The following is a 22,606-nucleotide window of genomic DNA, read 5'->3' on the forward strand; positions in this document are numbered from 1 at the left end:
CGCTGCGCCGTTCTGGCTCCTCAGACGCTACTTTAGGCTTTGTCCAAAAGGCCCACAGGGAATCGACCAGCACTGTTTATGCGTCACACTGGTCAGCTTGGACAAAGTGGTGCTCGGAGAATGGAGTTACTGCTACTTCACCTCGCTCTATGCATGTAGCAAATCATCTCTCGTGTTTGGCTGCTCAGGGCTTGGCTCCTTCTTTTTTTTGAGAGTCAGGCGCTCAGCCATTTCTTCTACTCTGAAGCAATTAGGGCATAGCATTAACCTGGGCGGTGTAATTGCTAGTGTTCTTAAGGGGGCAGCGATTGGTTTTACGAAGGCTAAGTCCCCTCTTCCCGCGTGGGACTTATTTTTTTGGTACTCAAGTTTCTAGCCTCTTCGGATTTCGAACCTTTAGCTTCAGCGAGCTTAGCTAACTTGACTCGTAAAGCCTTGTTCCTCGTTTTGTTAGCCTCTGCCCGTGGAGGCGGTGAGGTGCACGCTCTTTCAGGCCTGGCTAAGGATATTTCTTTTGAGAGCTATGGCTCTTTTGTTTTAAGATTTCGGCCGGAGTTCCTTGCCAAAACCAAAACAAGGTCTGTCCTCCTCTGTTATTCGCATTCCTCCTTTAAGTAGGATTCTTGCGTCTGGTGACCCTGATATGGTCAATTGTCCTGTTTGTACTCTTACCAGCTACTTATCCCGTACCTCGCCCATTAGGTCTAGGGACCAAAAACTGCTCTTCACCTCAGTTGGCACTGAAAGGAGCAAGGTCTTGTCGCGGGTCACTTTGGTAAGATGGGTCTCTACGCTTATTAAACAAGCGTATGCGTGGTGGCACAGACAAGTTGGGATTGGGCATTCTGTCCTTCCTATGAAGTTGTCAAGAACTCATGAAGCCAGAGCCTGGGCTACTTCTCTGGCAGTCCTCCGCTCAGGCGTGCTGGCAGAGGTCTTAGACGCTGCCTACTGGAAATCGCAGGGCGTTTTCATCAACTTTTACCTGCGAGATGTGGCCAGCACTCGTCATGGTGGCAGTAGCTCCCTACCAGCCTTTGTCGCTGCTGGACAAGTGGAATTTTGTTTTCCCACCTCCTTCATTAGCATTCTGCTGTATGTGAGTTGGGATAAGAATGTAATTTAATTGAAAATTTTCATCTAAATTTTAATTTGATTATATACTTACCCAACTCACATAGTTGATACCCGCCCGCCTGCCCCGCTTTTGGGGTTTTTATGGGGGTTTTTTCCTAAAAAAGAGGGAAATTTTTCTATGTTCGCTTTCGATTGAATGATTCAAAGATGGCGGCAAGGTCAGGAAGTCACGCGTGACTTTGTCATGTTAAGGGGTCAAGGTAGCTCTTTTTTAGGGTGACCTCCCCTTGTTACCAAGGCGATGCTATTCAGCGTCCTAGCACTAAACTGGAGTAAATTGCTGTATGTGAGTTGGGTAAGTATATAATCAAATTAAAATTTAGATGAAAATTTTCAATTCTGTTGTTGTTTTTATATTTAGTCAAGTTTTGACTAAATATTTTAACATCGAGGGGGAATCGAAACGAGGGTCGTGGTGTATGTGCGTCTGTCTGTCTGTGTGTCTGTGTGTGTGTGTGTGTAGAGCGATTCAGACTAAACTACTGGACCGATCTTTATGAAATTTGACATGAGAGTTCCTGGGTATGAAATCCCCATACGTTTTTTTCATTTTTTTGATAAATGTCTTTGATGACGTCATATCCGGCTTTTCGTGAAAGTTGAGGCGGCACTGTCACGCCCTCATTTTTCAACCAAAATGGTTGAAATTTTGGTCAAGTAATCTTCGACGAAGCCCGGGGTTCGGTATTGCATTTCAGCTTGGTGGCTTAAAAATTAATTAATGACTTTGGTCATTAAAAATCTGAAAATTGTAAAAAAAAATAAAAATTTATAAAACGATCCAAATTTACGTTTATCTTATTCTCCATCATTTGCTGATTCCAAAAACATATAAATATGTTATATTCGGATTAAAAACAAGCTCTGAAAATTAAATATATAAAAATTATTATCAAAATTAAATTGTCCAAATCAATTTAAAAACACTTTCATCTTATTCCTTGTCGGTTCCTGATTCCAAAAACATATAGATATGATATGTTTGGATTAAAAACACGCCCAGAAAGTTAAAACAAAGAGAGGTACAGAAAAGCGTGCTATCCTTCTTAGCGCAACTGCTACCCCGCTCTTCTTGTCAATTTCACTGCCTTTGCCATGAGCGGTGGACTGACGATGCTACGAGTATACGGTCTTGCTGAAAAATGGCATTGCGTTCACTTTCATTCAGTGAGTTCGACAGCTACTTGACTAAATATTGTATTTTCGCCTTACGCGACTTGTTTTTTGGTTAAGTTTACCACCGTGACTATAACTAATAATCAAGAATTAAAAAACAAGAAAGGTAGGTTGTTGGAACGTTTGTTATTCACTAGAACATGGCGATGATTTTGCAAACGACAGAAGTCCCTGCAATTTTGTCAATAACAAACGTTCCAACAACCTACCTTTCTTGTTTTTTTATTCTGAATTTTGGATCATTGGCAGTCTCTTTGTTTTTGGATTTTGTTTTAATAATCAAGAAGAACAGTTATCATTGACATTGTTAATGTTTTGAGGAGCTGGAAGAGTGTTTGAACCATTATGCAACTTAACTCGTCTTTGTCAAGTTTATTGACGTGCATTCAGCACTGGTAAAATACAAAGATGTAAAAGGTTGTGGCTGCATGCGGTAAATGAAAACATACATAATTATATTTAAGATTGATTGTAAGGTGCTTAGAACTATTTTAGAATTTGCGCCATATAAATGCCCTTATTATATTATTATTATTTTTTACACATAAACTTTTAATGCAGTGTGAATGAATGGCTTGTGGGTTTTGCTTCTCCTGACTAGAGCTGTATTTCCATACTTCTATTGTAGTTCATGTGCTCAAGCTTGACTGTCTCACTGTTGGAACTAAAATATCCATAATCATTTGAATTCCATGTGAAATGTTGCACATCCCTTTGTGTTATGTACCATTCCAAAATCAAAGGTGTTGGGTTGTAGGTGAGGGAATACGCTTGATATCTAATAAAGCATACAGTCCCTAGGTTTGACGGCTCAGGCCTTACCGTTATTCCTATTTATTTAACAAGTTTTACATTATCTCAAGTGCTTTGCATTTTGATTGCATTGCTATGGTCATGTCGATGGTCTGGTTTTGTTTTCTAAACGAAACACTTCGATTTTTTTAATTTCATGGATTATTAATTTTGTACGGTGGTACCTCCCATTTAAGACCCCCCAATTTAAGAGACCGATTTTTTCACATTTCCTGTTCATAACCTCTGTAAATTTACCTTCATTTTAAGACTGGTTTCTCCTTTTTACATTTAGTCAAGTTTTGACTAAATGTTTTAACATAGAGGGGGGAATCGAGACGAGGGTCGTGGTGTATGTGTGTGTGTGTGTGTGTGTCTGTCTGTCTGTCTGTGTGTGTGTGTAGAGCGATTCAGACTAAACTACTGGACCGATCTTTATGAAATTTGACATGAGAGTTCCTGGGTACGATATCCCCGGACGTTTTTTTCATTTTTTCGATAAATACCTTTGATGATGTCATATCCGGCTTTTTGTAAAAGTTGAGGCGGCACTGTCACACCCTCATTTTTCAATTAAATTGATTGAAATTTTGGCAAAGCAATCTTCGACGAAGGCCGGGGTTTGGTATTGCATTTCAGCTTGGTGGCTTAAAAACTAATGAGTGAGTTTGGTCATTAAAAATCGGAAACTTGTAATTAAAATTATTTTTTATTAAACGATCCAAAAACAATTTCATCTTATTCTTCGTCATTTTCTGATTCCAAAAACATATAAATTTGTTATATTCGGATTAAAAACAAGCTCTGAAAATTAAAAATATAAAAATTATGATCAAAATTAAATTTTCGAAATCGTTTTAAAAACTATTTCATCTTATTCCTTGTCGGTTCCTGATTCCAAAAACATATAGATATGATATGTTTGGATTAAAAACACGCTCAGAAAGTTAAAACGAAGAGAGGTACAGTAAAGCACAGCGCAATCGCTACCGCGCCAAACAGGCTCGTCACTTTCGCTGCCTTTTGTACTAGCGGCGGACTACGTTCAGTTTCATTCTGTGAGTTCCACAGCTTGACTAAATGTAGTAATTTCGCCTTACGCGACTTGTTAAGATTCAAATTTTTCTGATTTGTGGAGGTTTTAAATGAGGGGTTTCACTGTATGTACTCTTAAGATAACGATGCTGTTCCCTGGCTTGAGTGTTTTGTTGGGATGAAGGATTTATAAGATAGGTCGATGTAGAGCAACAAAGAATTCTGCAATGGAAAATTAGTCTCCATTCACATTAATCGTACTGTATGCAAACGAGGACTGTAGCATTTCTGTCTTCAGTATGTCGCCTTGCTTAAAATATACATGTACCTCAGGGGGGGCTGGTAGCTCAGTTGGTAGAGCACTGGACTTGTGATCGGAAGGTCGCAGGTTCGAATTCGGGCTGGGACGGACACGGGTCAACTTTATGTGCAGACCCAGAGACGGAAGCAATGTCCTACCCCCTCACCACAATGGCACTAAAAGACCTCGGTCATTCTGCCATAAGTGCAGATGGCTGATACCACACTTGTGTATCTCATCAAAAGCTGTGAGGGCGTACAACTCAAATTATCATATAACCCATATCTGGTCCTTAAGAGGCGAAATATTTAGCCTGTAGTAGTGTAGGATGTGAAGCATTCTCTCTTTCTACATGTTTTTATTTTTATTCTCTTTTCTTTTATTTTATTTTTATGTTCTGTACCTATGAACAGAGAGGGAGATGACTTAATTTTGCAAGAAAGCTCTAAATGTGACATTGTTATGGTTGTTGATGTTGTTTGTATATCTCTGATACGTATCTGAATATATTTAGTTACAGAATTATTATATGTGTTAAAACAGTATATCAAAAGTTATTTACAGTGACCTTTAGAACAATTGTTTCTGCGTAGTTCGTAAGCTTTTTGGTCAGGGTGCAATTTTGCTGACAGGGGTATAGGCGATATTTGCTTGAATAATTATATTTACAAAAAACTGTTCTGTCTTTCATGTTTTTCTTTGAGATCCCGTTAACGCGTTTTGCACAATCCTGAAGTGAACATACATGACAAGCGTCAGTCTCTGCCTGTAAGTTATTGTTTTCCCCAGGGAAGGTGTGTCTGACATTGACAATAATAGTGTGAGTTGTTTTTCTCAACAATTATCTTTTGCTCCAAGTTCAGATTCTCAAGCAATTCTGTCTTTTCTTCTTCTCTCTCTTTTTGTAGGAGAGGCTTTTCCATATAAAGCGATATATATGCGAGTTGCTTCTTCACAGAGTAAACACTCAGATAACTTAATTGCTCAATGATGAGTCACTATTTTCTGCATTTTACAGCATGTCATGACAAGGCTGCTCCATGCAATCACTGCTCTGGGGTTTTCTTCTTTTCTTATGAAGATATGGTGTGTCTGCACTGATAACATATCTTGTGGCTAAATCAGACAAGATAAACTCTAAAAATGTACAGGTCAAGTCCCTTTCTGTGTCCGTTCTTTTGTAACAGTGCGATTACCGTGTTGATCGTTTGCTTCTACGATCTGTCTCTAAAATTCTCCATGTCGAAGGCTTTTGTCAGATGTACAGATCGAGAGAGTGTCAGTTCCATGGGGCTAAGTTAAGAGTTTGCTGCATCTGTTGTTTACCTCACCTATAAATTTTGCACAAGTGACAGTCAGTGCATACTTGCAGTGAACTTGTACTATCATTCATGCAGACTACAAGTTATATCATGTATATAATGTCTTCCCGGTATTCTTCAATCAACTTCTGAAAAACAAATGTTATTGAAAATGAAAGTAAAGTGTGAAGGAATAGGATGAGTGATGGGTTGTGTTCGCTTGTGAGTTGTCTATACATACACATGTACACAAATCATTAATGTCAAAAAGAGTCATGCTTAATGCTTCATGCTCATTCGGATTATATGTGCGTTTTAGTTTTATTATGCATTCTTTGTGTCAACGGAGGATGTTTTATAGCACATTATATATACACTTCGAATATTTCTATTCTTTATTTATATAATGTCATGAAGTTATTGCATGTTTTCGTCGCGATATAACCTTCGTGGTTGAAAACGACGTTAAACACCAATTCAAATAAAGAAAGAAAGAAAGAAATTGCATGTTTATGTGATTTTTTGTGTGTGTTCTTTTTGTGTTCTTCATCATCTGAGCTTACTTGGAATTTGTGTTTCACGGTTTGTCTGTTTGTTTTATTTTGTGGCTGGTTGGTGTGGGGTTTGTGGCTGGTTGGTGTGGGGTTTGGGGCTGGTTGGTGTGGGGTTTGGGGCTGGTTGGTGTGAGGTTTGGGGCTGGTTGGTGTGGGGTTTGGGGCTGGTTGGTGTGGGGTTTGGGGCTGGTTGGTGTGGGGTTTGTGGCTGGTTGGTGTGGGGTTTGGGGCTGGTTGGTGTGGGGTTTGGGGCTGGTTGGTGTGGGGTTTGGGGCTGGTTGGTGTGGGGTTTGGGGCTGGTTGGTGTGGGGTTTGGGGCTGGTTGGTGTGGGGTTTGGGGCTGCCCGGTTGGTGTGGGGTTTGGGGCTATGGCTGATTGTATACCCGTAGGCTTGTTCGTTTACCGGTTGACACGTACGTTAGATACATGATAACAATAACTATATAGTCACCATTTAAAAAAAGCACAGATAAACAAAGATGAACTGGTTTTGAGATCCTGGTTTTCGTCTGGTATTGTTTGTCGATTTCGTTGTTGCGGTCGTTGTTTCCAGTGTCTGCTGCAAAGAGAAGGCAAGGGAAAGGTCAACAGTGATGCTACTTCTTCTTCGTTCATGGGCTGAAACTCCCACATTCACTCATGTTTTAGCACGAGTGGATTTTTACGTGTATGACCGTTTTTACCCCGCCATGCAGGCAGCATACGCCGATTTCGGGGGAGGCATGCTGGGTATTTTCGTGTTTTCTATAACCCACCGAACTCTGACATGGATTACAGGATATTTGCTTGCGTGTACACACAAAGGGGGTTAAGTCACTAGCAGGTCTGCACATAAGTTGACCTGGGAGATCGGACAAATCTCCACTCTTAACCCACCAGGCGGCAGTGACCGGGATTCGAACTCACGACCTCCCGATTAGGAAGCCCATGTCTTACCACCAAGCCACTGCGCCCATCAGTGATGCTACCACAGAGCCACCAATGGGGGTGGGGTGGTTAGAACATAACCGTGTTAAAAACGTCAATCTTTCAATGGTATAGTCTTATCTTTTTCCATACTCCCTTTCTTGTCAACCATCCCTATATAGAACACATCCTCTCTTTTATCCGAGGTGCTCCTACCCTACTCTACCAATTTTCTTCTCCATTAACATGAGTAATTCCCGCAGTGGGGCACTGCGGTTATGAAATTAAAAGCCCCTCCTGTTTTTGGAACCGCAGGAGCTTTCTAGTTTGCTGTTAGGTAGATTTTTGGTTCCTCTTTCCTGTCATGCTCTCTTTTTCTTCATGAATTCTTTTCCTTTTTCTGCCTTCTTGCTCATTCACCTGTATTTTTTCCAAAAATCTCTTCTCTTGCCGCTTGTCTCGCGATTCATGTATAGTTTAATCTGTTAGTGTTCTGATGTAAGTCCAGCAGTAGATAGGTTAAGCCTATTTTAACATACTGGAAACTGGTAATCTTCCAGTAGGTATTAATTTAGTTTTACTAAAGCCTGCTGGGACACAAGTAATGGGTTAGTGCATTTGTAAACAGGAATCGCTTGACAAGTGGCCCCCTTCATCCCCCCCTTCCTCGTCCTGATATGGCTCTGCGTAGTCGGCTGGACGTTAAGCAACAAATAAACAAACAAACAAACAAACAAACATGAGTAATGAAGATCTAACTGCATGCATGTATTCTCTGTCCCGTGGAGGCCTAAGCCTATGTGCAATGCTTCGTGTATGTATATTAAACGCAAAGCTTGTTTGGCTGTGGTGTTCTCGCCCAAATAACAGAGGCAAAGTTTGGTTGCTATTAAAGGCCGTCAAGAAGGTAAACTCTTTCTCACGCACTTTTTCAACGCGTGTTTAGCTCCCTTCGGATACAGTGTTACAGAATATAGGTCTTATTATACACGTTAGTGTGATTGTAGGATTGGTGGTGCTAATTCTGGGCATTAAATGCGCTGTTGTTGTCATCCCTTTGTAGACTGATGCAGGGACTTGGAAAATGTAGTAGAAGCATTATGTATCCAATTGTAAAGGCTTGTTGCAGTCACAGATAAAGACTGCATTATGGTGTATACTTATACATGCGTACCGCATGCATAATAATTATTATAGTCTTCGTTTTTCCATGGTTGTTATTACTTGTGATGGTAATTTCGTTTGCCGGTTCTTTGCGGTAAGAAAGAATCTGCAGGCAGGTACTACTGTACAACACAACGATTTTTGGTTTAATTTTTTGATTTTTGGTTGGTATTTTTTCAGATGGTTTTGTATCATTCAGCATTTCTGTGAACTTGGATGCATCGCTATTTTGTAGCACATGTTATCATGGACACCTACATGTTACAAGATCAAAATAAAGCTTGATATTACTGATTTCAGTGTGAAAGAGTTGTTATCACGGTTTGCTCGCTTCTGTGAGTGTTTGTCTCACGTTTTTAATTGTCACTCAAGAGTGCACACACACACACACACACACACACACACACACACACACACACACACACACACACACACACATTTCCTCAACAACACAATACAAGAGATTAATAAAGAAAATATTTTAATTGTTTTATTTCTGGGGAAAAACAGGTTACTCAGAGAGGGATACCGACAATGCTGATGGTGTTTTTTTCTTATTTCTATTAGATTTCCACTGCAGAAAATGCACTCACCGAAGACACCCCAAAAACATCGTAGACAAAATTTGAAAGAATAGTTTGTTTTAGTGCTTATTTTCGGTAGTAAGAAAAGAAGTAATGCCAGCGAGTCTTGCAAGTTTCATTTGATCAGGCGGAGTGCACCTGTACCGGTAAAAGAGTAACGTCACAGCCGGTGCTGGTTCTCAGCGGTTCGTCTTCTGATTGCCGAGTCCCGCACTTTGGCTTGGTCTTTACTTCCGCCCAAAGACGGAACGTCTGCAAATAAATAAGTTAATAGATAAATATGATGAATAAAAAATTAACACATAAATAATTCATTAATCAATAATCAAAAATGACATAAAAAACGACAGAGTATTTTCAAAACAACAGCAACTGCACCTGCGAAAATAACAAGTCGTGTAAGGCGAAATTACATTTAGTCAAGCTGTGGAACTCACAGAATGAAACTGAACGCACTGCATTTTTTCACAATGACCGTAGTCAGCCGCTAGTGCAAAAGGCAGTGAAAGTGACGAGCCTGTTTAGCGCGGTAGCGGTTGCGCTGTGCTGCATAGCACGCTTTACTGTACCTCTCTTCGTTTTAACTTTCTGAGCGTGTTTGTATTCCAAACATATCATATCTATATGTTTTTGGAATCAGAACAGGAACCGACAAGGAATAAGATGAAATTGTTTTTAAAACGATTTCGGAAATTTAATTTTAATCATACTTTTTATATTTGTAATTTTCAGAGCTTGTTTTTAATCCGAATATAACATATTTATATGTTTTTGGAATCAAAACATGATGAAAAATAAAAATAAAGGTAATTTTGGATCGTTTTAAAAAAAAAAAAATTTAATTACAATTTTCAGATTTTTAATCACCAAAGTCATGAATTAATTTTTAAGCCTACATGCTGAAATGCGATACCGAAGTCCGGCCTTCGTCGAAGATTGCTTCGCCAAAATTTCAATCAATTTGATTGAAACATGAAGGTGTGACAGTGCCACCTCAACTTTTACAAAAAGCCGGATATGACGTCATCAAAAACATTTATCGAAAAAATGAAAAACATATCTGGGGATATCATACCCAGGAACTCTCATGTAAAATTTCATAAAGATCGGTCCAGTAGTTTACCCTGAATCGCTCTACACACACACGCACAGACACACACACACAGACACACATACACAGACACACATACACCACGACCCTCGTCTCGATTCCCCCTCTATGTTAAAACATTTAGTCAAAAACAATTTTAATTACAAGTTTCCGATTTTTAATGACCAAACTCATTCATTAGTTTTTAAGCCACCAAGCTGAAATGCAATACCAAAGTCCGGCCTTTGTCGAAGATTGCTTTGTAAAATTTTCAATCAATTTGATTGAAAAATGAGGGTGTGACAGTGCCGCCTCAACTTTTACAAAAAGCCGGATATGACGTCATCAAAGGTATTGATCGAAAAAATGAAAAACATGTCCAGGGAAATCATTCCCAGGAACTCTGATGTCAATTTTCATAAAGATCGGTCCGGTAGTTTATTCTGAATCGCTCTACACACACACACACACACACACACGCACACACACACACGAGAGATCGGGGTGGGGTGGCGTGGGGGTGTCGTTGGATGCAGCAGCTGCGACTGTCCCTTATTTCTCTGGCAAGAACATGTACTGAGTAAAAGGGGTATAAAAATGAAACTTTTACCCGACACACTGACTTAACAAGTCGCGTAAGGCGAAATTACAACATTTAGTCAAGCTGTCGAACTCACAGAATGAAACTGAACGCACTGCAATTTTTCAGCAAGACCGTATACTCGTAGCATCGTCAGTCCACCGCTTGTGGCAAAGGCAGTGAAATTGACAAGAAGAGCGGGGTAGTAGTTGCGCTGAGAAGGATAGCACGCTTTTCTTTATCTCTATTCTTTTTAACTTTCTGAGCGTGTTTTTAATCCAAACATACCACATCTATATGTTTTTGGAATCAGGAACCCACAAGGAATAAGATGAAATTGTTTTTAAATCGATTTCGGAAATTTTGTTTTAATATTTTAAATTTTCAGAGCTTGTTTTTAATCCGAATATAACATATTTATATGTTTTTGAAATCAGAAAATGATGAAGAATAAGATGAACGTAAATTTGGATCGTTTAAAAAAAAAAATTTAATTACAATTTTCAGATTTTTAATGACCAGTTCGGGGGTTTTAGGGCATATTTTACAGTGCTGTTGATGCCTACTTGCCGAGTGGCTATCTGGGGTCATATTCTAAATGAAATATAGAAAGTTATATATCAAATGAAAGGAAAATGAATAAGCTTTTCATATTTGCAAAGAGAATTGTGCTATCTTTAAAGGTAAAAATTGTTATAGGGGTGACAACATGATTTTTGTTAAAATTTGTACGCCCATTTTTTGGAACACGTGACAAACACAAAGAAGAATTTTTTTGTGTGTTCAGTTTATTTTAGATATGCTGCTAACTAGTCTGTTTGGGCATTCATTTTACATAACATAGCAAAGTTTTATAGAGTTTTGCTGATAAACAAAAAAGTTATTGTCACCTGAATACCCCCACCCAAATTTCGAAGTTGGACGTTTCAGGCCTAAAGGCCCTCCCCAAAAAAAATATTCTGTTTACGGTATCCTGACTGACCCTATTTTTTCGCGCGACCCTAGACTTTTGTTTGGCATTTGGTAAAAAAAAAAAAAAAAAAAAAAAAAAAAAAATGAAAAAAAAAAATTTGAAAAAAAAATAAATAAATTGAAAAAAAATAAGAATTTGGGAAAAAAAAAGAAAAAAAAGGGGGCTTTGTTTTTTGGCAAAATAACTTAAAAATATGTTTTGGGGAAAGAAAAAAAAAGTCCCGACCTACCGACCCTATTTTTTTGGCCTATGCTACCGTAAACAGACTTTTTTTTTTTTTTGCCTAATAATGCATTTCTATAACTAACTTATAACAAAAACCCAGCTTGTTTCAGTTATAAAGTGTGTCTTAAATATGAGTTTATCCACTGTCCGCCCCATCCAATGTAAAAAAAAAAAAAAAAAAAAAATTATAATTTGATAATTGGTCAGTGGAAAACTACAGGGGGGGCATCGTAAGCTTGCTTACGATGGGCAAGGGAGCGAACTGGTAAGAGTTAATTAATTTTTAAGCCTACAAGCTGAAATGCAATACCGAAGTCCGGCCTTCGTCGAAGATCGCTTTGCCAAAATTTCAATCAATTTGATTGAAAAATGAGGGTGTGACAGTGCCGCGGGGGTCTTTGTTTGTTATTTCCGCTCATCTCTTAACAGCTGTTAACAATGCAGGTCGAAGATCAGCCCAGGTACAGTCTCACGACTGCCGCCAACACGTTCAGGTCTCTGGTCGCCTGCTTTCTGTCTTCTGCGAAGTCGTCTTTGCTCAGAGGTTTCGACCTCTTCAGACAGCGCGCTGAAAAATCTTCCAGTTCTGTAACCTCTGCTTTTTTCATTTTGATGTACCAATCAGTCACTTTCCTTTCTCTTATGTCGTATCTTAGCACGATGTCGTCCGATTCGCATACAAACACGTTCTGTTCAAAACGCTTGTCGAGCACCGCGTGGTGTATGGACTGGTTACGGCGGATGTCCCTCAGCCTTCTCTGCTTCTTCGTATTTGTCACTGCTCCTACTTGTTCGTAGATATCTTCTAGGAAAAAACCAGCCTGTTCTGCACTGTTCTCAATAAAACGTTCCTCTTCTGTACCCGAGTCCCCCTTCCGCAACGCCTTCCCCTTCCCCTCACTCATCTCTGATTCCACTGCACTTTCTTCCACCAAGTCAGTGTTTTTGTTTACATAGCACGCATGCATGTCAGCCAGTGACCCAGTTTCAAAGTCAGTCGCCCGTTCGGCGATATCTAATTCACGGTTTGCACGTGCTGAATTGCCATAGTGGTGCAATGGTGACAGCGATGGAATGCTTGCTTGCTCATACTGTGTGTCACATCTGTCATCTTTCTTGCCAACACTTTCCTTTTCTGGCGTGGGAGAAAATAGGGGGGTTGGGCGAAAAGGGGGACTTGCCTGTTGTTCCTGTTGTTGTTGTTCCTGTTGTTTGGATCTTGTGTGGGCTTCGGCCCTCATCGCATCACGTCGTAGTTGGCTGGGGGGCTTGCGACGAAACTGTTGTTTACTGGTTGAGTGAGCGGTAATGGCGGCTGTGCTGCTACTGGTCATTCGAAAAACAACGACTGTCTTGCTTCCTTCAGAGGCAACTTTCCAGGAAGTTAGCTGATTTTCAGCAAGCAGGGCCTCTAGCATGGCTTTTACTGCGGTTGGAAGTTCAACAACAGACATTGTGGTGGAGTAATGAAGAATTTCAAGCTGGAGAGATCGCAGCAGTGAAAAATCCGCCCTGCTTGATCTCGTGCCGTCCCGCCGAGAGAGAGAGAGAGAGAGAGAGAGAGGGAGAGAGAGAGAGAGAACCGTACTGAGAAACACACATTGAAGAATATCAATAACAGCAAATAGGTGAGAAAGAAAGGCGAAACAAAAAGCGGGTTACAAATCAAGCAATCGGAATTTTTTTCAAATAGCATTGTATTAAACTAGGAAAGAAAAGTAAAAGACAAACAAAATTATTTGCAAACAAAAGTTTTATGTAAATATGAAACATACAAGAAAAAATACTATACCATAGTGGACAGGATAAATAGGCCACACGCACTATTTGATCTTATAATGGTGACTGTTGCATTGTGCACTATTGATTGATTTAAACAAAAACTTTGGCCATACCAAGTATCAATCAATGACAAACCCAGACAAGTTTTTTTCTCCAGTTTTCATTTGTATAAAATGGATACATAAATAAAATAAATAAATAAATAAATAAATACATGGGTAAATGAGAGGTAATCAGTTATGATAGTGAATACCTACCCTATGAGTGTGACTGACAGGTCAGTGTTTGTGTGTGTGTGTTTGTGTGTGTGTGTGTGTGTGTGTGTGTGTGTGTGTGTGTGTGTGTGAGTGTGTAACTGAGTCAGTATGTACAACCAGCCAACTCTTTTTGTTGACCACCAATTGCAACCATGAACACAGGCACTGAAATAAATGTTACAATCTCCCTGTTGTCCACTGTTTGATCCATGTTTGTTTTGTCTATCTTTAGTGAACGTTCGCTCAGTTATAACTTTATATCGACTAAATTTGCCTCAAACTTTCAAGCTAGCAGAGTGGCTGCGGGGATAAGAGCTACAGTTTTCAAACACTGTTAACGCACAAGTCGTGGGTTCGAATCCCACTCCGACCCATATTTTTGTGTGTGTTTGTGCGTCAGTACGTATCTGTCCCGACCATGCTGCAAAACCGGTGCCATGGTGAGAATGGTGGTGCCAGGGTAGGAATGGTGGTACCAGACCGGTGCCAGGGTAGGAATGGTGGTGCCAGACAGACGGCAGGATAGAAATGGTGGTGCCAGACAAATATCATGGAAGGAATGGTGGTGCCAGACCGATATCAGGATAGGAATGGTGGTGCCAGACAGATATCAAGGAATGGTGGTGCCAGACAGATAGCATTGAAAGAATGATGGTGCCAAACCGTTGCCAGGATAGGAATGGTGGTTCCGAACAGATATCATGGTGTGAATGGTGGTGCCAGACAAATGTCAGGGTAGGATTGGTGGTGCCAGACAGATGGCTGGATAGGAATAGTGGTGCCAGACAGATAGCAGGATAGGAATGGTGGTGCCAGACAAATGTCAGGGAAGGAATGGTGGTGCCAGACAGATAGGATAGAATTGGTGATGCCAGATATATATCATGGAAGGAATGGTGGTGGAAGACAGATAGCAGGATAGGAATTGTGGTGCCAGACAAATATCATGGAAGGAATTGTGGTGCCAGAGAGATGTCAGGATAGGAATGGTGGTGCCAGACAGATAGCATGGAAGCAATGGTGGTGCCAGACAGATACCATGGAAGGATTGGTGGTGCCAGACAGATAGCATGGAAGGAATGGTGGTGCCAGACAGATACCATAGAAGGAATGGTGGTGCAGGGAAGGAATGGTGGTGCCAGACAGATAGCAGGATAGGAATGGTGGTGCCAGACATATATCATGGAAGGATTGGTGGTGCCAGACAGATATCAGGAAAGGAATGCTGGTGCCAGACAGATCGCAGGGAAGGAATGGTGGTGCCAGACAGATATCGTGGAAGGAATTGTGGTGCCAGACTGATATCATGGAAGGAATGGTGGTACCAGACAAATGTCTGGATAGGAATGTTGGTGCCAGACATATATCATGGAAGGATTGGTGGTGCCAGACAGATATCAGGAAAGGAATGGTGGTGCCAGACAGATAGCAGGCAAGGAATTTTGGTGACAGACTGATATCATGGAAAGAATGGTGGTACCAGACATATGTCTGGATAGGAATGGTTGTGCCAGACATATGTCTGGATAGGAATGGTTGTGCCAGACAGATCGCAGGGAAGGAATGGTGGTGTCAGACAGATATCATGGAAGGAATTGTGGTGCCAGACTGATATCATGGAAGGAATGGTGGTACCAGACAAATGTCTGGATTGGAATGGTGGTGCCAGACATATATCATGGAAGGAATGGTGGTGCCAGACAGATATCAAGGAAGGAATGGTGGTGCCAGACCGATGTCAGGATAGGAATGGTGGTGCCAGACAGATATCTTGGAAGGAATGGTGGTGCCAGACAAATATCAGGAAAGGAATGTTTGTGCCAGACAGATAGCAGGATAGGAATTGTGGTGCCAGACATATATCTTGGAAGGAATGATGGTGCCAGACAGATGTCAGGATAGGAATGGTGGTGCCAGACAGATAGCAGGGAAGGAATGGTGGTGCCAGACAAATATCAGGAAAGGAATGGTTGTGCCAGACAGATAGCAGGATAGGAATTGTGGTGCCAGAAAGATATCAGGATAGGAATGGTGGTGCCAGACAGATAGCAGGGAAGGAATGGTGGTGCCAGACATATATCTTGGAAGGAATGATGGTGCCAGACAGATGTCAGGATAGGAATGGTGGTGCCAGACATATGTCTGGATAGGAATGGTTGTGCCAGACAGATCGCAGGGAAGGAATGGTGGTGTCAGACAGATATCATGGAAGGAATTGTGGTGCCAGACTGATATCATGGAAGGAATGGTGGTGCCAGACAAATGTCTGGATAGGAATGGTGGTGCCAGACATATATCTTGGAAGGAATGGTGGTGCCAGACAGATGTCAGGATAGGAATGGTGGTGCCAGACAAATGTCAGGATAGGAATTGTGGTGCCAGACTAATACCAGGGAAGGAATGGTGGTGCCAGACAGATAGCAGGGAAGGAATGGTGGTGCCAGACAGATGTTAGAATAGGAATGGTGGTGCCAGACAGATAGCAGGGAAGGAATGGTGGTGCCAGAGGGATAGCAGGCAAGGAATTGTGGTGCCAGACAGATAGCAGGATAGGAATGGTGGTGCCAGACAGATAGCAGGGAAGGAATGGTGGTGCCAGACAGATGTCAGGATAGGAATGGTGGTGCCAGACAGATAGCAGGGAAGGAATGGTGGTGCCAGACTGATATCAGGAAAGGCATGGTGGTGCCAGACCGATATCAGGATAGGAATGGTGGTGCCAGACAGATATCAGGATAGGAATGGTGGTGCCAGACAGATAGCAGGGAAGGAATGGTGGTGCCAGACAAATGTCAGGGAAGGAATGGTGGTGCCAGACAGATAGCAGGGAAGGAATGGTGGTGCCAGACTGATATCAGGGAAGGAATGGTGGTGCCAGACTGATAGCAGGGAAGAAATGGTGGTGCCAGACTGATATCAGGAAAGGAATGGTGGTGCCAGACCGATGCCAGGATAGGAATGGTGGTGCCAGATATATCTCATGGAAGGAATGGTGGTGCCAGACAGATATTAGGGAAGGAATGGTGGTGCCAGACAGATATCATGGAAGGAATGGTGGTGCCAGAAAGATATCAGGATAGGAATGTGGTGCCAGACAGATAGCAGGGAAGGAATGGTGGTGCCAGACAAATGTCAGGGAAGGAATGGTGGTGCCAGACAGATAGCAGGGAAGGAATGGTGGTGCCAGACAGATATCATGGAAGGAACGGTGGTGCCAGACTGATAGCAGGGAAGAAATGGTGGTGCCAGACTGATATCAAGGAAGGAATGGTGGTGCCAGACCGATGCCAGGATAGGAATGGTGGTGCCAGACATATCTCATGGAAGGAATGGTGGTGCCAGACAGATATTATGGAAGGAACGGTGGTACCAGACAGATACCATAGAAGGAATGGTGGTGCCAGACAGATAACATGGAAGGAACGGTGGTGCCAGACTGATATCATAGAAGGATTGGTGGTGCCAGACAGATATCAGGAAAGGAATGGTGGTGCCAGACAGATAGCAGAAAAGGAATGGTGGTGCCAGACAGATAGCAGGGAAGGAATGGTGGTGCCAGACAGATAGCATGGAAGGAACGGTGGTACCAGACAGATACCATGGAAGGAATGGTGGTGCCAGACAGATATCATGGAAGGAATGGTGGTGCCAGACAGATATCATGGAAGGAATGGTGGTGCCAGACCGATATCAGGATAGGAATGGTGGTGCCAGACAGATATCAGGATAGGAATGGTGGTGCCAGACAGATAGCAGGGAAGGAATGGTGGTGCCAGACAAATGTCAGGGAAGGAATGGTGGTGCCAGACAGATAGCAGGGAAGGAATGGTGGTGCCAGACAGATATCATGGAAGGAACGGTGGTGCCAGACTGATATCAAGGAAGGAATGGTGGTGCCAGACCGATGCCAGGATAGGAATGGTGGTGCCAGACATATCTCATGGAAGGAATGGTGGTGCCAGACAGATATTATGGAAGGAATGGTGGTGCCAGACAGATATCATGGAAGGAATGGTGGTGCCAGACAGATAGCATGGAAGGAACGGTGGTAGCAGACAGATACTATGGAAGGAATGGTGGTGCCAGACAGATATCATGGAAGGAATGGTGGTGCCAGACATATATCATGGAAGGAATGGTGGTGCCAGACCGATGTCAGGATAGGAATGGTGGTGCCAGACAGACAGCAGAAAAGGAATGGTGGTGCCAGACAGATAGCAGGAAAGCAATGGTGGTGCCAGACAGATATCATGGAAGGAACGGTGGTACCAGACAGATACCATAAAAGGAATGGTGGTGCCAGACAGATATCATGGAAGGAATGGTGGTGCCAGACAGATATCATGGCAGGAATGGTGGTGCCAGACCGATGTCAGCATAGGAATGGTAGTGCCAGACATATATTATGGAAGGAATGGTGGTGTCAGACCGATATCAGGAAAGAAATGGTGGTGCCAGACAGATATCAGGATAGGAATTGTGGTGCCAGACATATATATCATGGAATGAATGGTGGTGCCAGACCGATATCAGGATAGGAATGGTGGTGCCAGACAGATAGCAGAAAAGGAATGGTGGTGCCAGACAGATAGCAGGGAAGGAATGGTGATGCCAAACAGATATCAGGATAGGAATTGTGGTGCCAGACATATATATCATGGAAGGAATGGTGGTGCCAGACCGATATCAGGATAGGAATGGTGGTGCCAGACAGATATCAGGAAAGGAATGGTTGTGCCAGATAGATAGCAGAAAAGGAATGGTGATGCCAGACAGATAGCAGGGAAGGAATGGTGGTGCCAGACATATGTCATGGAAGGAATGGTGGTGCCAGACAGACAGCAGGATAGGAATGGTGGTGCCAGACAGATAGCAGGGAAGGAATGGTGGTGCCAGACAAATATCAGGAAAGGAATGGTGGTGCCAGACATATGTCAGGGAAGGAATGGTGGTGCCAGACAGATATCATGGAAGGAATAGTGGTGCCAGACATAAATTAAGTCAGGGAAGGAATGGTGGTGCCAGACAGATAGCAGGGAAGGTATGGTGGTGCCAGACGGATAGCAGGGAAGGAATAGATACCAACCAGAAAGATAGCAGGTGGTTCTAGACATATATATCAGAATGGTGGTGCACTGGCATCGGTTTTGCAGCACGGTCAGACGAAACACACACGTACGAACACACACAAAAATATTGACGGGAGTGGGATTCGAACCCACGCCTTGGGAGTTAACAGTAATTGCAAGCTGTAGCTCTTATCCCCGCAGCCACTCCGCCAGCTTGAAAGTGTGAGGCAAATTAGTGAATATAAAGTTATAACTGAGCGAATGTTCACTAAAGATAGACAAAACAAACATGGATCAAACCGTGGACATCAGAGAGGTTATAACATTTATTTCACTGCCCAGCTGCCTGTGTTGATGGTTGCAAAACACACACACACACACACACACACACACACACACACACACACACACACACACAAACACACACACACACACACACACATCGTTCCATCAGTTATGTTCACTAGTTTTTCTATTGCAGTTCGCTATAAACATCCCCCTCTCCTCCTCATCCACACACACACACGCACACACACACACACACACACACAAACACACACACACAGAAACACTCACACACACGCACACACACACACATACAATGATCCACAACCCCCCCTCCCCACACTACCACCACCACGTCCCCCCCCTCAACCCTCACTAGCCCCCCCTCCCCCAACACCACCCCCACTCCTCCTCAACTTTTACAAAAAGCCGGATATGACGTCATCAAAAGTATTTATCGAAAAAAAGAACAAGTCGCGTAAGGCGAAAATACAATATTTAGTCAAGTAGCTGTCGAACTCACAGAATGAAACTGAACGCAATGCCATTTTACTCGTAGCATCGTCAGGCCACCGCTCATGGCAAAGGCAGTGAAATTGACAAGAAGAGCGGGGTAGTAGTTGCGCTAAGAAGGATAGCACGCTTTTCTGTACCTCTCTTTGTTTTAACTTTCTGAGCGTGTTTTTAATCCAAACATATCATATCTATATGTTTTTGGAATCAGGAACCGACCAGGAATAAGATGAAAGTGTTTTTAAATTGATTTGGACAATTTAATTTTGATAATAATTTTTATATATTTAATTTTCAGAGCTTTTTTTTAATCCGAATATAACATATTTATATGTTTTTGGAATCAGCAAATGATGGAGAATAAGATAAACGTAAATTTGGATCGTTTTATAAATTTTTTTTTTTTTTTTACAATTTTCCGATTTTTAATGACCAAAGTCATTAATTAATTTTTAAGCCACCAAGCTGAAATGCAATACCGAACCCCGGGCTTTGTCGAAGATTACTTGACCAAAATTTGAACCAATTTGGTTGAAAAATGAGGGCGTGACAGTGCCGCCTCAACTTTCACGAAAAGCCGGATATGACGTCATTAAAGACATTTATCAAAAAAATGAAAAAAACGTTCGGGGATTTCATACCCAGAAACTCTCATGTCAAATTTCATAAAGATCGGTCCAGTAGTTTAGTCTGAATCGCTCTACACACACACACACACACACACACACACACACACACACGCACGCACGCACATACACCACGACCCTCGTTTCGATTCCCCCTCGATGTTAAAATATTTAGTCAAAACTTGACTAAATATAAAAAAGCTTCTGGGGATATCATTCCCAGAAACTCTCATGTCAAATTTCATAAAGATCGGTCCAGTAGTTTGGTCTGAATCGATCTACACACACACACGTACAGACAGACACACACACATACACCACGACCCTCGTCTCGATTCCCCCTCTACGTTAAAACATTTAGTCAAAACTTGACTAAATGTAAAAAGAAGCATTTACCCGACACACTGACTTAAAAAGAAGCACCGACTCAACCCAGTGACACAATAAGAAGGACCAACCCGACCAAGGGGCAGAAAAAGCACGTACCCGATCATGGGGCATAAGCAGAAGCAATTACCACACCTACGAACATATAAAGAAGCACCTACCCGTCCTAGGGGCATAAAAAGAAGCACACATCCGATCAATGACATAAAAAAGCATCTACCCGACTCAGGGATGTAAACGTACCCATACCCTACAATGGACAATACGAATTGAGGATGGAAAGGGGTCGAGTGTACCAAACGAAACAATGAAAAGGGAAGTCTACCCAATGAAAAGGGATGAAAGGGGGGTCTACCCAATCATGTGCCCGGCAGTGGAGCCGACAGGGACGTCTGCATACTTGATACACCTCCCTTGCGCTGAGCTGCTCCACGGCGGTCGCCCAACGAACACTCCCTGGTTCGTGAAACACACCAAGTGGGATTCGCACCTGATGAGGTTAGATAAAACAAAAATGATGGATGGATGTGATTTTCTTTTTTTTTCGGATTGCTTACTGTTAACACATTTATGTTTCTTCTTCTTCTGCGTTCGATGAACACATTTATGTTTAAAATGATCTAGTTATGAATCCAGTTTGATTTATTTCTGGTTAATAATTTCGAAGTGTTGTGTCCCATTATTACATTTCTATTTTGTTGTTTTCTTCAAATTCATGTAACCCTAGGGGTTTTCTGAAATAAATATTGCCTTGCCTTGCCTACGTGACGACCAAGTTGTCGAATTACTAACAGTTTTATATCTCGACTCTTGATTTTGATCGCTTGATCGATTTTCGTCGAGCTGAAGAGAACCAACAAAAGTGGATGGACGTGGTTAAACATGTCCTTTGTTGTGATCTGGAAAGATCGAACATTTCTCTCGCGGAGTATTTATCCTCCTGTCCAAATTGATACCAATCTGAATGATAACATTATATAGCATGTTCATTTACATTGTTTTGCCATTTTGTGTTACATTGTGTGACAATTTTGCGAAAACATTTTTTTTTACAAATGGAATACAAACGGGGCTTTGAAAAACGTTTAAATGCACTGATAATGGCTCTATCCTTCAATAAATAAGTTAAACAGAGGCACTTGTCATGCGAGGCCCCTCTGATCAGAGGACCCCTCTCAATAAAGGACACCTCATGTTGTCCCCACCTGTCGCGAGAGGCCACCTGTAATTTAGGGACACTTTGGGCTGGCAAAGCCTGATTTTCACTAGGAGAAGTCGACCTCGTGAAGATTAATTCACGAAACTCGGATCGCTGCACGATGTTTTGGCACTTTTTTTTGTTTGTTTGTTTGTTTGTTTGTTTGTTTGCTTAACGCCCAGCCGACCACGAAGAGCCATATCAGGGCGGTGCTGCTTTGACATTTAACGTGCGCCACACACAAGACAGAAGTCGCAGCACAGGCTTCATGTCTCACCCAGTCACATTATTCTGGCACTAACCCCATAATGCCAGACGCCAGGCGGAGCAGCCACTAGATTGCCAATTTTAAAGTCTTAGGTATGACCCGGCCGGGGTTCGAACCCACGACCTCCCGATCACGGGGCGGACGCCTTACCACCAGGCCATCCGTGGTTTTGGCACTGAATTTTCAACAAAAGGACTTCGCGAAGTGTTCGGGATGACCTCAGTTCGGGCTCAGTTACGCCTGTCATTAATTGGGCGAAGTCCACTACGCGAAGTATGCTTCACAAAAATCGCTGCACGAAGTTATAGCACTGCATTTTCGGTAAAAAAAAAACAAACCTTTGCGAAGTCTTCGGGAAGTCTCTAGTTCGGGTTGAGTTAAGGAGAGCTTTCACAAAGACGT

The 22,606-nt window shown here is 42.1% G+C and overlaps 1 protein-coding gene across 1 annotated transcript in view; it reads right to left on the minus strand.

The window, feature by feature from the left end:
- Positions 1–8,831: 8,831 nt before the first annotated feature.
- The window catches only part of LOC138963888 (serine protease HTRA1-like), an 18,053-nt gene continuing 4,278 nt past the window's right edge, over positions 8,832–22,606 (minus strand). Inside the window, exons 3-4 of the mRNA XM_070335736.1 lie at positions 21,094–21,228; positions 8,832–9,203 (exon numbers count right to left, since the gene is read on the minus strand). Coding sequence (XP_070191837.1) covers positions 9,179–9,203; positions 21,094–21,228 — 160 coding nt within the window. The 3' untranslated portion in view covers positions 8,832–9,178. The remainder of the gene's footprint in view (positions 9,204–21,093; positions 21,229–22,606) is intronic.

The sequence above is a fragment of the Littorina saxatilis genome, linkage group LG4 (genome assembly GCF_037325665.1).
Source record: "Littorina saxatilis isolate snail1 linkage group LG4, US_GU_Lsax_2.0, whole genome shotgun sequence".
In the NCBI taxonomy this organism is placed as follows: domain Eukaryota; kingdom Metazoa; phylum Mollusca; class Gastropoda; order Littorinimorpha; family Littorinidae; genus Littorina; species Littorina saxatilis.